Source organism: Alexandromys fortis, unplaced genomic scaffold (genome assembly GCF_014885135.2).
Source record: "Alexandromys fortis isolate MF-2015 unplaced genomic scaffold, M_Fortis_MF-2015_v1.1 scaffold_2_1_26212458, whole genome shotgun sequence".
In the NCBI taxonomy this organism is placed as follows: domain Eukaryota; kingdom Metazoa; phylum Chordata; class Mammalia; order Rodentia; family Cricetidae; genus Alexandromys; species Alexandromys fortis.
The window spans coordinates 18,121,217-18,139,481 of NW_026067930.1; the positions used below are offsets into that span (position 1 = coordinate 18,121,217).

Genomic DNA, 18,265 nt, shown 5'->3' on the forward strand with positions numbered 1-18,265 from the left:
ACTGTGGTGTTCAGATCTAAACTGAGTATCTTTGTTATACTCCTTCCTCACAAGGCTCAGGAACATCATAGAAGGGGAGAAAGAAGGATTGGGATAGCTCGACATTGGGGAGGACTGTTATAAATAATGTTTTCTGGAATGTGCCAGGCCTGTGGGCCACATGAACTCACAGCAGCTGTAGTGCATAAGACTTACACATTATCAAGACAGTCAGAATTCCAACGCATTTCATGGAGGGGCTTACAGAGCCCCATTACTTACAGAGCTGAGGGGCTATTGGGAGTTGATGGGTGCTGAAGAAGAGAGGGTATTGTTAGGGATGAGGTCTCTGTTAGGCTGCCCATGACCCAGGGAAGGGTCCTATACCCACGCATATACAAGCCACACTAATTTAACTCAGTAGATTAAAACAAGAGACTATGAGAATTGCTGTTGAATATCGGGAAGAGTTGAAGGGGTGAAGTGGGAAAATGATATCACCAAAATATATCGTCTACATATATGAAATTACCAAAGAATAAATAAAGACAATTTTTTTTTAAAATCAGATAGCTTTTCTTTCCCTTGGAAATGTAGTGGATTTTTATTTCCTTCATGTTAAAGTTCAAAGTTTTACATAAAAATAAAATTGATGTTTTAAATAATTCAGACTGCATTCCACAATAAACGTGCATACCTGTGCATTGTAGGCATGTACGTACATGCAGATAGTTGCACACACGGATTTACGATCTCTAGCCAAACATACCATATTAAAGACACCCCACTGTTTCCACATTCCTCCTTTATATAAACAGTTCTCCCTGTTTGCAATGGTTTTCTTCTCCTCATCCACCTGGCCACCTCTGCCTTTCAATCAGGCAGCAGCCTAAAGGGCACCTCCTCAGAGAGTCCTCAGACCCTGCAAGCCTGGCTTGATTTCCTAACCTTCTGTGCTGACAGGTCCCCGAGCCCATTATACCATGTGACAAAGTTTTAGATTTGAATTTCCCCCAATAAATTATAACCCTCCAACCCTGCCTTGGTGACAACTTGTCAGTGAAACAAATGTCACACTTGAGCTTATGCCTCGCTTGGTGATTTTTGTACTTTATTTTGCTGCTCTCTGTTTGAGCTGGTGAAAAGAACAGTTAACTGAAATATACTAAGCCAATGGAAATTCCTTTATAAGCCATACTACTTTCCTTTTAGGTCTGTACTTCAAGGATTTAAAAAAAATAAAAAAAGAAAAACAACAACAACAAAAAAAAAACCTTAGAAAAATATACTAAGTCAATAGATCCAATTTAGTGCAAATAAGAATCAGACTTGGGAACATTCAGAATGGGACACTGCCAACTGGGGTAAGTTTGATGAAAGAAGTGGACATAGAAGATGTGGCCGAACGGAAATAGACACAAAATAGACAGAAAGTAGACTGACGAAAGGAAATGCACAGACCCTGACTCAGCGTCTGCAGCCAAGTGACCAGGCAAGAAATCTGCCTTGCCACAACCAATATTTCACGAGTTCTTACCCTCTGGCCTGGTGAGCCATCACGTCCTGGTGAACCTACACCTCCAGGGACACCCTAGGGAGAACAAGAACAGAAAAAGAGTCAGAGTTGTAGAAACAGCTGCTTGCTTCCCTGGGACAGACCATGGCCTCCACACAAAGCCATTGGCACAGTGGGGACCCCCTTGTGACACAGGACTGAGACCCAGAAGTTCCTACTGAGAAATCAATCATTTTGCCTTCCAGACAGGTCAATGAACAAGGGCAGATGTCACTAACAGACACCCCTGTCAAGGTCACAGCTGATGTAAGAAGCCGACGGCTTCTGTCCTTGGCAAAAGACTAACAGTAAAAATAATACCTGTGGACCAGGAAGGCCAGCATCTCCTTTATCTCCTTTGTCACCGGGCATACCCTGAGTGTCCAAAAGTTCAGAGTTAGATTCACAGACATAAGTCCTCAGTCCCTCCGCCCCCCCCCCCCCCCCCCCGGTTATTCTCAACAGTAAACTGCCTCGGCACTAACACCCACACGTCATATTTCACTTCTCGCATACGCTAAGCCATCCATGTAAACATTCCTACAGAACTGAATGTTCACGTCCAAGAACAATTCCATTCCCACCATGTGCAGCCCCAGATGGCCAAGCTGATAATGCTAACACATGCGGGGGAGAGAGTTCTTCAATATTTAAATGTTATACGTAGTTTACGATTTAACGACCACATGTATTTCAGTGAGTTAAATTTCTTTTCAAAGACACCAAATACGTTAGAATAGCCATTTAATTCCTACAACTAAAACGCTAAAATTCACTCAGTGGACTAGATTCTCATGGCAGTAGAGACAAGAGAGTATACGGTGGCTCTGATTATTCTATGTGCACAATGGCTGCACATCAATAATAAATTGGTGTGACAGCTGTTACCTTCTAGACGTTAAAAGTTCAGTCAAAGGGTGGGGAGGTAGATCTGTGGGTAAAGCTCATGAGGACTTTAATCTTCGGGGCCCATATTAAGAATAAAAATCTGAGCATGGTATCCTATGCTTGTAATCCCAACACTAGGGTGGGGCACTGGAGACAGGTGGGTTCCCCGGGGCTTCCTGGACAGGTAGCCTAGCCTAGTCATCATGTTTTAGGCCAATAAAGGCAATGCTTTGTAGGTGACTCCTGAGGGTGGCACCAAGGCTGACTCTTGCCTCTTCTTGCATACATGCACACGTGCACCTGCATCCCATGTGCACAGTGCATGCGCACTCAGATGTGCACACACACAATAACAACTGCACAAAGCAATCTCGATGGACAAGCAAAGGCTGTCCATGCTGACCCTGCCATCCTCGTTAGGTGTGACTATGCCTACTCCCTAGCCACGTACCTGTTTGTTGAAAGACCCCCATCACTGAGCAAACAATGGATTGTGGGCTGAGTTAATGCATGGTCAGTCAGTCATGATTTTCTCAGGGCCTGGGACCCATTGGCACGGCACAGAATATAAAAGCATGCAAACCAGATAACTATAAAACCCTTCTGAATATGTGCACACAACTCACAGGCATGCCTTGAATGGACAGACCACTGGGTCCTTGGGGTCCAGGGGGACCCTGGGGTCCTGCAGGACCTGTTTCCCCTCGAGGGCCCTCTGGTCCCTAGAAGCAAGAGAGAAGTTATTCTAGAAGTTAGATTCTCTAATACCTGAAATACATCTCTGTATACAACACTTATTTCTTATTACAACTCCTAAGATATGAAACACTCAGAGGGTTAGCAAGACAGCAAGCTTCAAAAGATTTACCTCCCAGGTAAACTGTCGTCAGTAAGCTATAGGAATAAACATAGCAGGATTTCATCAGCTATATTTATTTTGCTTCTGCAAATAAGAATGCTGTGCCAGTTATGTAAGCAAATAGTCCCCCACAAACGCCTAACACTTCCCCAAAGAGAAAGCACTGCGGGACCACCCTCCTGGTTCGGGAAGGAATCTGGATGAACAGGCTCTGTAGACATTCTCTCTGCTCTCAGTTCCTGCCCCAGTGAGCCTCAGCCTCTCTCTGAGAACTTTGTGTCAGGCTCGTTTCCTCCCCCACCTCCCTGCAATACCCCATTGCAGTTCTCCTGCAGCGCCAAGCACCTCTAGCTCCAAACCATCCTGCCTTTCATCCAGGGTCAGACATCCCTTCCACATCAGGAGCTTCCACTTCGTCCAGTTCCTACTGGACTTTAAACAACTCAACGAGTTAACTTTAGTCTCAGAATATCTATTTATGCTCAATTTCTTCTTCCCTGTTTTGAGCACAGCAAAGGCCATTCCTTGATTAAATTATGATCGCCTATGTCTGGGTAACATATTATTCTGGTGGACATGCTACAATTGTGCATATTAATGCAATCCCACATGGTACCTCTTCTCACAGGATACCGCACATGTATGTGCAATACAGGAGTTGATTGTCAGAACATCTAGCTCCTCAGATGTGTTTGTGTGTGTGTGCGTGTGCGTGTGTGTGTGTTGAAAACATTCAAAATCCTTTCTTCTAGCTTTTGGAAATAGAACGTATGCTACTGTTACCTACAGACCTTTTTACACAGTGGAATATTAGAAATTATTTTCCCTATAACTTCCATATTGGCCAATTGTGCCTCATTCTTCATCCCCACCCCTAAGCCTTGGGTACCCATTACCTCCCTCTTAATTTTTTGCTAAATGTTTAGATCCCATACATGCATAAACTCATTCATGACTTTCTCTGCCTGGATTATTTCATTTAACATAATTATCTCTGGGTCCATCCATGTTTTTCACAAGTGACCAGATTTGACCTTCTTTTTAGGTTAAATAATACAACCATCACCTTTTCTTACCCACTTGTCTTTTGTTGATCAGTTGGGTTGTTTCCACTTTTTATTTATAGTGAGTTCTTTTGCAATAAACACAACAGTATAGCTGTTTCTTCAACATGCTGATTTTTTTCCATATGTATAACTTTGTGTGTGTAACTTGTAAATAGCCTCAAATGGGAAATTACTCAATATATTACTTGAGTCCAAGAATATGGAAAAGAACATTCTAGTGGGGTAAACTGTAGTTAAGTCATCAGGACAGACTAAGTTTCCTTAAGATTTAGTGTATGGGCAAAAATCACATGGAAAGGTCCAGAAGAAGTGGAGGAATCGGGCAAAGTCAGACCCGTACAGACTGCAGAGTTCTGATAACATGTTTGTTTATAGATAAGGTTGCAAAAAGTGTATTGAGAGAGAATTCAAGCTTGGTTCCCAGTACCCACATGGTAGCTCCCCACTGTCTGTAACTCTAATTCCAGGGGATCTAATGGCTTCTTCCGGTGCCCACAGGCAACAGACATGTACATGGTACAGAGATGTGTATGGAGGCAAAATACCCATAGACAAGCAAATACAATCAAATTAAAATTAAATATTTTTCAAGCTACAGATTGAAAGTAGAAACTGATTAAAATTATATGACAATTAGAATGAAGAGGAAGAAAGCCTGGGACGGGATATGAAAAAGTCAGGAAGTTAGTACTGGAGCAAAGCTAGAATGGCAAAGCAGAAACAAATTCCAATAGAGAGCCAGCCAAATGAGTCAACTATTGCCACAATCTCAAGGGAGATAAACATTAAGCAAAAGCCTATGGACCTAGTCACACGTGGTGACTTTAGTGAGAACAGCTTCACGGGGCTTGGAGGAGATCAGAGATCACATGTGATTTGAGAACTGTGCAGGAAATGAGACTGTAGAACATCAGATTATAACTATCCTTATAAGGAACTTGCAAGGTTTATGAGGAAGAGGGCGAGAGCGTTAAAAAATGTGATGTGCTTGAGAAAGGACAACTTATTCAGAACGTTTAACAGTAACCGTCTAGTGCTGTATCATTATGTATTGTTGAAGAGCAGGGAAGAAAGTAGGTGGCTCATTTTGTTCTTTAAAATAGAAAACAGACTAGAAGAGAACAGTGATCATTGCTTTCCACCCCAAATTCTTATCCATTTGGTGCTGGAAATGAAAAAAGATTACATGTTGTGACTTTCCCTAAATGTATATATGTACAAAGCATAGTTTATCTGTCCTCATACTGTCCACAAGGATGGCCTTGTGATTCTCTGTGGTCCAAAATCCACTGCATCGCAGTAACGGTTTTTTTTTCTTTTGTCAAAACTGTCACACAGAAATAACCATACTAGCAACAATTCTGTGTGAGTAGATAGAGAAAATGGGTTACCAAATATCAGAATTAATTCATAGTCATTATTAGAACCATTGTCCACTGAGAATGTTGGAAAATGTATTGGGGTCTTGCTGAGGGGGTTCCTGAGAGGCAGAAACCCGCAAGCATAGGAGCTCCTGGGTTCCGCCATGGGTGACCCAGAGAAAGCCTGTTGAGAGGAGGCATTCGGCTCTGGCCTTTCTTACAGTATGGTTAGAGATGGAGTCAAGTAAGGGCCAGAGAGCCTGCCTCAAATGAAACAGATAAACCACAGAGGATACGTCCCATGGTCTTTGAATTGGATGATAATACTTGATTGATTGGCTCCAGCTTTCTTTCATTTATCTCCTTCTCGTGCTCACTTCTTGTCCTACCTTGCACCATCTGTTTCCAATTTTAAAGTGAAACTCTTTTTTAGTGCAATGGTCTCTTCTATATGAATAAACAGGATGTAAATCTAATATATTTAAAGCACTAAATCAGGAAGACAGATGATGTGGACATCGTGAGACGCAATGTCACAAGAAGGAGAAGGAGAACTGAGTTAGAAAGGGCCTGGAGGGGCTGGAGAGAGCTGGGTCGGTGATTAACCGCACCGGCTGCTCTTGCAGAGGACCTGGGTTTGATTCCCAGTACTGACATGGTGGCTCACAACCGCCTGTAACTCCAGTTCCAAGGGATCCGATGCCTTATTCTGGACTTCACAGTGACTGCACACAAGTGGTGCACAGACATACATGCAAAACACCCATACACATAAAATAAATCTTTTAGGAAGGAGAGGCCATGACTATGATGCCAACAATGGCCAAACCATGGTCCATGACTGTAAGTTTTAAATAAGCATAAATCCAGCATAGACTCTCAGGAAATGAATCTCAGAACAGATGTGTAGAATGAATCAGAAAGTCAAGGCACTGGACATGGGAGATCAGTTAAAGATTTTCCAGAATCCAAAGGAAAGAGGATGAAGCCTGAACTCAATTAGTAGCTGGGCTCCTGCCAGTCCTTAGGATGCCTTTGTGCAAAGGAGAAAAATGTGTTTTGATGTGGGCTGGCATGACCTGGTCATTTTGGCTGGCCGATGCCTCTGCAATGCAAGACCTGGAACATCATACTTTGTGGCCTTGAGTACTCAGAATAGAATGCAAAGCTCTCTGTTTGATTAGACATAATGCAAAACTGGAGAAGGAATTCAAAATGTGGGAAATTTCGGAAGGGACGGAGGCAGAATTGGGACTATGTGATTCTGCTTAAGACGCATTTCTGTTACCGGGTGCAGAAAGCGAAGCATGCACCTGAGAAGGCCACCTTGCAGACCAAGCCAACCAGAACACTGGCATTCTTGTCTGTCCCAACAATCTTCCATTTGGCTGAGTTGTCAAATACTTGTTTGGGTTTAAAAACACGCATCTGCCCTCTAAGTCAAAATTGTTAGACACGAGTGTCACAAACACATTAAGACGCTGTCGGTCACAAGGGTAAACAAAGTCACATCTAACTCCAAAGTGATGGCTAGTGGGAACAAACGTGTTACCTTCGGACCCTGTTCACCTTGTTGGCCTTTTGGTCCTCGGAGTCCTGGACCACCCTGGCAAACAGATGTTAAGTATTAGCTCAAGAACAAATCTCTAAACAACATACTTTATTCATCTTTCTTCATAATATAGGATTAGGTCATTGCTATTTTATATGAAGCCCACACATCACGATCATCAACTGGAAACTCCCCACCCAGTTCTCCTTCCTGCAGATCATTTCAGAGCCTCCGCAAACCTTGGCTGCCACACATCCTTTTAAACCTTAAAAATTCCTATATGACTTGTTTATTTAGAGCTTTATATAATGCTACGCTTGCTCACATATAAAAGAATAAAATGCTCAGTTGGCATGGAATTATGTGTATTATATACCATAACTTCATAAAAAATCAATGAAAAATTAACAATTCAGCTCCATCCATTTATACATAAATAAAAATACTTTAGTGTTTCTGAAATCACAATCATTTGTTTTTCTCCCCAAGATGTTCTGACATATTGATGTACCAAACTGTCCTATTTTAGTGGCAATTTCATTTATTAGAGATATCTATTTACACAGTAAATATGTGAATATATTTTTGATATATTTGTTCATGTTTGTAAACACATCTAAAGACAGTGCATGTATCCTCTGAATATTTTAATTGGCTAACACATTTAAACAAATATATTTGCAAAAGCAAATATAGAATTACAATAAATAGAAAAAGGTATTACTAAAAATGATAGATCACTTAAAATAAATACGATGCAGATGATGTCTTTCAATTTACTTAGGCTTTGCTCTTACTAAAGTCTGTCCAGAAAAACTTTCTCTATAATAGAGACATGGACAGTGTTAGTAAGGGTGACATCAGACAACTTCTCCTTCAGTTGACAGAAGGACTGAAGATCACGGAAGCTGACTTAACGCTCTCCCTGTGTGCCTCCAATTTATTTCAAGAGGTGTGCAGCTTTACTTGAAAATGGCTGGACAGCATCAACAAAACACACACAAAAATTTAAAGAGTGGGCACCAAGAGAACACACTAATCCGCTAAGCTGAGGGCCAATGGCTGAAACTCACACTGATGATAAACCACGGGGGCTTAAAGGGAGGATTTTGTACATAAAGCAATGGAAAAATGGATGGAAAGGTCAGAAGACGATCGTCTTGTAGATGTGTCTAAGTTTACCTAAGATTAAGTGGGTGACAGCCGGAGTTCAGTAGGCAGCAAGAGGGAGACCCTGAGGTGCCGGTGTTAACGCTACTCAAGAGCATTCAAGGCTGAGCTAGCAAGACTTACTGGGGGGCCAGCTGGTCCTAGAGCCACTTCGTTAGTTTCTGAGCAAGAGCAGGAACGTGGGAGGTCTGGGCAAGCCTCTTCATCCCTCTGAGTAGGAAAATAAAGGGTAATTATGAACAAGACAGTATACATAAATTGCTTAACTAACTCTCAGAAGATACTTTTAGGAGACGTCTTAAAATTTTAAACGAGCGTTATGCTATAAAGCCACCAACTACACCATCTCTTCTGTACAGAGACAGCATGGGCAATATGGATCGTTGATTATCCCACCTACAGAGAGGTTTGCTGGAAGTGGCTTAGAAATCCAAACGAAGAAATGAAGTCAGAAGAGAGGAGAGGGCATTTTCGGTTTCTATCTCATTAATTTAGAATAGCAATGCCCTTTGAGCTAAAGGCCTTAAACCCTTTCATTATGTTACATTGCTTTTCTGTTTTAGAGAATAAAAGAAACTTTGTTGAAAAGCTCAGTCGAAACTACTGCATGTGAATTAAAACGAAGAACTAAGTCTGCTTAAGCACACCTGTGTCCTGTGACAACCCCATGAGGGTTTGTAGCTGACACCAAGGAAACACTGTGGACCTACAGCTTCAGGGTAGGGGTCATTTTTCTCCTCTCTTGGGATCGTTGCTGACACGCGACAATAGAAAATGACTGGCAATGTCAGGCTGAATAAATCTAAGTGAGCTGCCCGAATACAGGCGGAGCGAGGCAGAGTGCCTGATAGCAGTCTCATACAATTTTTCAATATCCCGTTTGGAGCAGCTGCCAAAGCGACCGCAGCACAGCAGTAAGAAGCTCCAGGACTTAGAGCCCACCAGTCCCCTTGAGGAGATGGGGAGTGGCTTCATTATTTAAGACCTCCCAGGACAGTGAGGTGAGGAGCAACAGAGCACAGACGATAAATTACTAAGATGAAAGTAGGTCACTGATATATTCTAAACAAAACCTTACACACAGTTGAACAAGTGACCTAAATACCCTTCTCGTTCTTTTCTTTAAATGGTGGACAATAAGGACAGATTTCCATTCAAATCTCCTGCTGGCATATCTCATCTGCTCTAATATTTGGTTGGTTAGATTAAACCGTAAATCTCAGTATTCCAAAAGATCTCCCAAATGAATTTGGCACCAGGCTTCCTGAGACTCAGGGGTGTTCTTGCTACTGTTGAGGATGTGCATTCCAAGCATGGAATTTATAAGCCTGCAGTGACTAAAGCAAGAAGAAAAGTAATGAAAAGGGCTTGGTCCTTCCTAGGAGAACTATGAGATTCTGTTTCCTCTTCCATTTCCCAACCTATCTTCTTTTATGTCTAACACTAAGATGTCTTGTTCAATTCACTACTAGTTTGGAGACCTTCTTTGATGAAGAAACAATGGGTTACTTGCTTCCCCCAAACTGGCCCTCAGGAATTTACTGCCTGCAATAAATGTTTTAATCTGGATCTAAAATCAAATCCTCTGGATTTCGTGACGACTTGACTGTGTTCATTATATGAGTTTAATTAGTAAGACATGCTAACTGTCCAGCTACAGCAGTCTCCTGTGCCAGTTTGCTTTCTATGAGGATCCTAAGAGATGGATCTCCTTCTCTGTCCATTTCTAGACATATAGATACAACTTTATGAGAGAATAATGGGAAATGATTAGTTTTCTAGTAGTGTCAAATAGATTATATAGATTATGACTACATCTAGTAGTGTCAATTAGATTATATAGATTATGACTACAGTTCCAAATCTGTGTGACAGGGATAGCCTGGGGCAGTCTATTAAATTCATATCGACACCAAATGTTTTAAAAAGTCAATGAAAATAAAGCATCATTTGGCATCCATTGGACTTCAAGTGAGCAACTAGCTCAAGACAGCTCGGAGCTTCATTCTGGGAAAGGTGATGCTACCTTGTAAACCCAGGACTTGGGAGGTAAAGGCAGGAGAGTCAGAGTTCAAGGTCATCTGTGTTCTAGCTTTACCTCTGTCGTTGTGATAAAACAACTTAGGGGAGAAGAGGGTCTATGTCAGCAGACTTCAAGAGACGTCGGAGCAGGACCCTGACTCTGAAACCAGGCAGCAAGTCTGCTCTTTGGTTCGTTGGCAACCCCATGCTTATCCTGAGATGAGGCAACCTAATTTTCAGAGTTCAGGACTTTCTGGGATACTGCCCTTAGTGAGCTTGGTTCTCCCAAAATTAACAGTCAAGACAACTCCCGATGTATATGCCCTCAGGATAGTATGAACTAGATGACTCCTCTCTCAGGTGACTGTGGGCTGTGTCCAGGTGACAATCAAATCTAAATAGGCTGTCTAGTTAGTTTCGGTATAGCAAATCAGTGTGTAGAAGGAAGTGAGGAACAGGCATACGCTGACCTCCGGATATGGAAACACTGTCATGTGCAGTAGACATACACGTCTCATTAATATGTAATCATCATTAACCAAGAATCAAACAAAAATGTCCTATTTCCCATTCAATTCCTGCATATTATGCTTCTGTGGCTGACAACTAAACCTTTCATAGGTGGAACTTTGAAGTATTTCCTCTGGCGTGGGAAGCTTCGGGAAGCAGGGCGTTTGAAAGCACCTGGAGTATGTATCAACAACATCTGTGAGACACAGCTCAAACCATGTGGTCATATGTGACGGCCTCATTGATTTCTTCTTGTCTCTCTGTTTATTAAAACTTCCTGACTTTAATTAGCATCACAAAAGGAGTTGCTAATAGTGTGAATATTGAGAAACGGCCCCTCGTTTCCAAAGCAATCACAGATTTAATTTTTAGAGAAGCGAAAGAATTCTTACCAGGCCGGGAAGTTCACAGCATCTGTCTTTATTGGCCCATGTTGTAGAGCAAACGATATCAAACATCTGTAACTGGAACTGATTCAGAAAGACAGTTGTCACTCAACAAGGTAAATACGGAGAAAATGTGTTCGTAGTTATAGCTGCTTCATCAGAGATAAAATACAAAAATATTTGTAACGTACTATTCCAGAATGGAGATAGAGACAGAGACCCACACTGGAGCACCGGACTGAGCTCCCAAGGTTCCAATGAGAAGCAGAAGGAGGGAGAACATGAGCAAGGAAGTCAGGACCACGAGGGGTGCACCCACCCACTGAGACAGTGGGGCTGATCTATTGGGAGCTCACCAAGGCCAGCTGGACTGTGACTGAAAAAGCATGGGATAAAACCGGACTCTCTGATCATGGCGAACAATGAGGGCTGAGGAAAAGCCAAGGACAATGGCACGGGGTTTTGATCCTACTCCATGTTCTGGCTTTGTGGGAGCCTAACCAGTTTGGATGTTCACCTTCCTAGACATGGACGGACAGGGGAGGACCTTGGACTTCCCACAGGGCAGGGAACCCTGACTGCTCTTTGGACTGGAGAGGGAGTGGGAGAGGAGTGGGGGAAAGGGGAGAAGGCTGGGAGGAGGGGGAGGGAAATGGGAGGCTGGGAGGAGGCGGAAACTTTTTTTCCTTTTCTCAATAAAAAATTTTTTAAAAAAAAGAAAGAAAAAAATTTTAAGGGGTAAATACTACAAAATATTAATATGCTTTAATATAAAAAAGAAAGTAAATTTAAAAGTAAAGTCAATTTTTAATTAAACTTAATTTTAAGTTTAATTTTGCCCCTGACATGCAATGTTCTAATTTTCTGTCTGCAGTTGCTCCATCTACTATCTAAATCCTCCTCCCTATCATAACTTCCCCTTCTCAGATCGGCTACAAAAAACTTAGTTCCGTGGGCAAAGCCTTCCTTAGAAGCCCCTCGTGCCTCACAGATGACCTGCAATCACAGACACTCTAGATGACTTCATAAATCACGCCTCATCCACAATTCAGTGACTGGTATTAGCATTTCCTTAAACTCCTCAAGGTAAGGAGAAACGCTCACCTCTGAGTCACTTAGCATAGATTGTACCACATAATAAACACACGGAAAGTCTGAAGAATTAACCCTTAGCTCATTCCTTTGTGCAGTTGTTCTTACTGTAAGCAAGGTATTCTATAGCCTTTTCTGAGATAATAGCAAAATCAGAAAACAAAACAGTCCTGTGTTGGAAAAACTTATAGGGATTATTAATATGAATATAACATGATAGTCATATAAAATTATACTAATTATTGTTACATTATTTAGTTAAGATATTATATTAATTTTAGGTATACTTAATTTTGATTTATTAATTTAGTTATATGAATGTATGATAAATCTATATATTATGTTAAATATTAATATTCTATATAAATATTGTACTCAGAGAGGTGTTGTGAGAGATTCACAGTGAGTACCACTGGTGCATGGACTTGGTGTGTTTTATTTAAGCCACTTGTCACTCTGTAAATATTTATTCTTATTTCACTCACATATATTGGTATAATACAGGGTACAAGGTGAAATATACATAAATATCTCTATAACAATAGTGAGGACTAACACTAACTTAGTTACCTAATTATTTCTACTTATTTCTTTCTGCATTATTTTGAAATACTTAACAGAACTGGGAAGATGATAATATTTTCATTTCATTCAACCTTCCTTCAGCAAGCAATGCATTCAATAAGGGCTATAAATATGTTGTCCAAAGAATGTAACTCGGGCTGGAGAGATGGCTCAGAGGTTAAGAGCATTGCCTGCTCTTCCAAAGGTCCTGAGTTCAATTCCCAGCAACCACATGGTGGCTCCCAACCATCTGTAATGGGGTCTGGTGCCCTCTTCTGGACTGCAGGCATACACACACAGACAGAATGTTGTATAATAAATAAATAAATAAATAAATAAATAAATAAATAAATAAATAAATAAATAAATATTTAAAAAAAAAAGAATGCAACTCATCCTTTGCTGCGAGCCCTCGAGGTGGGAATGATGGTGTCAAGGAGCTAGCACTGTTGAAGCAGGCTACTGAAAGCGTGGGAAGTCTCACCAAAGAGCCACTTCTAACAGGAAGGAAAGGGAAGCAGGCTTTCTGTCCTAACTGTGTGCATGATTGGACCATTTATCCTAACAAATCAACACAATAACCTTGGGGTTTGAAAACAGGCTCATTATTCAAAACAGCTTACTCTTTTGAACTTGTGCATAGCAGGGTATTATTTGTCACATAGCTTGGATTTCCCATAGATATTGTAACATCCCAGGCTCCAAACATATAACCAGAACATATAAACCAAACATATGAACCAGAACAGGTAAGCCATATGACAAATAATGAGCAACTAAAAAAAAAACTTAAAAATGAAAATATTTCCAAAAGCATGCTACAACAGACTTTGGTTAATACAGATATAATAGCAAGAAATAGTTCAGCAAGTACCAGGATTGGAGCCTATGAAGCCAGACTGCTGGGGTGAGGATCCTGACTTCAGCCCTAGGGAGTTGAGATATTTTGAAGAAATTAGCTTCTGTCCTGAACTCTCATTTTTCTCATTTGTAAAAGTGTTCGAGCTGACACGGGTTGAACACCCTTTATCTGAATGTGTGAAGCTTTCTGACTGTTGAAATGATGCCATGAACTGGAAGTTCTACACCTGGCCTGGCTGGGTGGGTTGCATATAAAATGCAGGCACATTGATGATGTCTAAGGCTCCTGCTGAGTCTGTGTAAAGGACATACACAAAGCATAAATAGATCTAGTGTGTAGACTTGGATTCCATCCTCAAAATAGCTCATTGTGTATATTCAAATTTTCCAAAATTCCAAATTCTTTGATTCCAAGCATTTCAGATAAGGGATGATAAATTTTATTAGCTATTCATATGTTTCTTGGGAAGACCAAATGAGTTAATAAGGAGATAATATTTAGAACAGTGCCTGAAACACAACTACAATAAATAATAAATATCATTTTAAAATTCTATACATGACTCTCTCATGAATGACTTTTAAAGTATAAAAGACAAAAGTGCAGAATCAATATAAAAAGGATAGTAGCAAGGGTCGAGAGAGAAGAGTTTTCTTCTAAAGTATTATTTACTTTTAACATTTTGTTTGGAAAAAATAATCTTAACAACAAACAATATCAACCAATAGGCTTTGAAACTTTGCTCTGTGCCAGGTACCGTTCCAGGCCCTCTTTGTCTATCATTTCTCCTCAGACCATCACCATGGAGCACAGCGCTGGTAATGTCCACTCTGTATCCCAGGTCAGTAGGTCCCAGAATGAGTAGGTCTAAGTAATTGAAGTAGATCGTGAAAGTTCCATCCCAGTTGAGATTTGAACAGCACAACCAATGTGTGGTCTAACAAGTGTGGTTTATTTTGTAATGAGTGGATCTTTGGGTAAATGCTTCAAATGAATTTTGAATGTCATTGCACTTGAGAACATTATTCAGGGGTCTCATTACGGCAGCATCAGCTAAAGTCAGCTATGTCTGGAAATCATTTGTGCATTAAGAAATTTAACATTCCTGGGTAAAGTCTTCCTGTCAAAATATTTCAGGCAATGGAAAGATTTACATAAAGCAAAAGCCCTTCGCCACCCCTAGTGTGCATCAGGCTTTCTTGAAGTTTTTCCAATAAACACTCAACACTCAGCCACTATTACTGCATAATGTCAACCTATAAACCTTTGCCTAGCTCTCTATACTGCAGAGTGATGAGGATTTGTATGCGCTCAGTTTATCTACGGGAGGGATCAAACATCCACTAAGTACTTAATGAAGCCACTGCTATCATTTGAGGAATGCCACTACGTGGGCTGCCTTTTCTTCCCGCAAGCTAGATGAAATCAGCAGCTTTATCGCCGCGTACAACACATTTATTCATAGTCGTTTTTGCATTTGGGATAGCTTAGATTCCCTAGCCTGGATCTGGGCCTTCTTTCCCAAGGCAGATTTCTGCAAACAGATTAAACAGCAGCAGCAAAATGAAACAGGCGCCTGGCTTTTATTCCCAAAGCAATGGCATGCATAGCTGTACACCTTACACAGGAGACAACACAACACAGCAAAGCTGTGCCAGAACATCTCACATGTGGGAGCCTTGGGAAGCAAAACAGCATGACTCAAAAGAAGTCATAGCTCAGGCAGTTAATCCAAGAGACTGCTCCCTTTTACTTAACAAACCCCCCCCCCAAAAACGTAAAAGATAGAGATTTTTAAAGACACAAGGAAGAACATGTAGCCTTCTACATTTACACTTCATAATTTCTCTAAATGGAATACTTAGCCAATTACAAATGCTCATTTTCCATCCCTGGACATTTTGTCAGGGTGTAGTTACAAAGGCAAGTCATTTGGGGTCAAATGTTAGGAAGAAAATAAGATTAAAATATTTCCTGCCAGTTGAGTCATTTTGATCCATGAATGGGAATTTCAAAGTTCTCTTGGCTTCACTCTCCACTCAGTACCAAACTTTCTCCTCTGACTTTTTCTTGAATAATGCAAGAGTGTTTATGTATTTTTACAAACAGAAAGCATTCTGTGTATAAGGTGCATAAGTAGAACTGCAGAGACCTAGGTCATCTTCCGTTTCTCATTAGGTGTCCAACTTTTTTCATTGACCTCATTAACAAAGCAAGAAATATTTAACATCTGCCATGGGTACAGCTTAGAGCTTTGACTTACTTTGGATTCATTAAAATTTGGAAAACCCATGAGCATTCTAATTAAATTCTGAGATGAAAATTAACAACTTTTATATCTGAACATTGAGGTAAGGAACATTCTGAGGGTAAAATTTGGCCACAATTATTTGCCAGCTTGTAACTCAAATCGTGAGTCTTTGACACTGTGAAAGAATTGGCCAGGCACGTGGTCCTTGGATCAGACTAGACTTTCTTTTCTGCCTGAAGATCTATAGAGTTAGAGTCTGCTCTAGTGGAAGACGACATCGGAATAGAAGGGAGACAACCCTGGGGAGGGCAGACAGAGTCTCATATCTCAGTTTCATTTTTTGAAAGAGGAGCTCTCATTGACTTCAAGACTCAGTTTTAGCATCAATAGAGGGAAGACAGTATGAGTATCTTTTTTTTTTACATTTTAGAAGATTAAATTGATATTTCAGGGTAGCACACATTCCCCAGACCACAGCAGACATACCTATCAGCTACTGTTATAACTTGAGGATTTAAAAAAAAAAAAGCAACATATGGAAAAGCTCCTTTTAAAAATTTGGCACTTGTTTGTTTGTTTCTGTTTTGTTTTGTTTTGTCTTTTTGAGACAACGTTTCACTGTAGCTTTTGGAACCTGTCCCGGAACTCACTTTGTAGACCAGGCTGGTCTTGAACTCACAAAGATTCGCCTGTCTCTTCCTCCAAGTGCTGGAATTAAAGACATGTGCTGCTGCCACCACCTGGCGCAGCACTTGCTTTCTTAATGTCCTGCTTTATTTTTTAGTTACTTGTGTGTTTTAGGTATTAGTTCTCTATTGAGTGTGTAGCTGGTTAGAAAAAAAAATCTTTTCCTATTCTTTAGCTTGTCATTTTTTTCAAATGATGATTTGCTTATAAATTATGGTTTTTTAATTTTGTTTTTATGGGTTCTCTCTATTTCTCTCTCTCTCTCTCTCTCTCTCTCTCTCTCTCTCTCTCTCTCTCTTTCTCTCTCTCTCTCTTTCTCTCTCTCTGTGTGTGTATGTATGTGCTTCTTGAGTCTTTTTTGTTTTTTAGTTTGTCCTATCATGATTTATTTGTTTTATTTCTGTCTTATTATTGATGTTCTGGAAAGCTCTTTGTATTCTAATGAGTAAGAGAGAGAAAGGGTGTGGGTATGGGTGGGTGGAAAAGTGGGGAGGACCTGGGGGGAGTTGGAAAAGGGGAAACCATGACCAGAATATCTGTCTGAAGGTAAGCCTGTTTTCAATACAGAAAAAAAATTAACAGTTGGCTATTGAAGAATCATCAGCCAGTCTACTGTTGAACTCGACACCAAAAACTTCTACTCAGTGAATAAAATTATAGGTGGCTGCTTACATATTTCTCTTTTATTTCAATTGCAGGAGGCTGAATAAATGCCAATTGAATAACTGCCTAAGTGTTAGATTTTAAAAAAAAAAAAAAAGTAGAAGAGAGACTTTAAGAAACGTAGCTACATGCCAGAAGCTTAAACTATTTCTAGAATCATCCAAAAAAAAAAAAAAAGTAACTAGCAAACCTCTTAGAGGAAAGCCTGGGAGGGAGCGGCAGTTCCTTCTCTTTCCACATGCATTCTGACAGCTAAGCTAAGCCTGTTTATTTAGTTAGGTTCCCTGCGGACGGCCACTGCTACAGAATCCAGCATTTCTGAGCATATGTTGTTTCTGTTAAGACTGTGAGCAATTTCTATACAGAAGTTACTGTGTCCCTGAATCCTCTCTCCTTCACTCAACTATGGTTCGAGAGGATACGTTTTCTAGAGAGGCAGAATCTGGAGTCTTCTAACATTGTGAATTATTGCAAGTTTGGCAGGACACTGACCTGTGAGCTAATATTATAATTACTCCTCCTGAATTATCTGAGCTGTGCCCCTTACACACACACACACACACACACACACACACACACACACACACACTGCCTGGAACTATCTGAGCTGCACCCCACACATCCCCCCTCCTGGAATTATCTGAACTATACCCTCTTACACATGCCCTCTCCTGGGATTATTCGAACTGTGCCCCTCCCTTATACATTTCTGGTTATCAGAGGGAGGCCAACATTGAGATGGGTATTTTTTTTTGAAACCGAAATCCCAAGGCCAGGACTTCTGGCACATGGCACTG

At 40.7% G+C, this 18,265-nt stretch overlaps 1 protein-coding gene across 4 annotated transcripts in view; it reads right to left on the reverse strand.

The window, feature by feature from the left end:
- Positions 1–18,265, reverse strand: part of Col14a1 (collagen type XIV alpha 1 chain) — a 185,925-nt gene that overhangs the window by 42,972 nt on the left and 124,688 nt on the right. For all 4 annotated transcript variants that reach the window (XM_050145067.1, XM_050145065.1, XM_050145068.1 and 1 more), the window contains exons 35-40: positions 11,356–11,433; positions 8,555–8,641; positions 7,262–7,315; positions 3,049–3,144; positions 1,856–1,909; positions 1,517–1,570 (exon numbers count right to left, since the gene is read on the reverse strand). In XM_050145067.1, the coding sequence (XP_050001024.1) occupies positions 1,517–1,570; positions 1,856–1,909; positions 3,049–3,144; positions 7,262–7,315; positions 8,555–8,641; positions 11,356–11,433 (423 nt within the window). The remainder of the gene's footprint in view (positions 1–1,516; positions 1,571–1,855; positions 1,910–3,048; positions 3,145–7,261; positions 7,316–8,554; positions 8,642–11,355; positions 11,434–18,265) is intronic.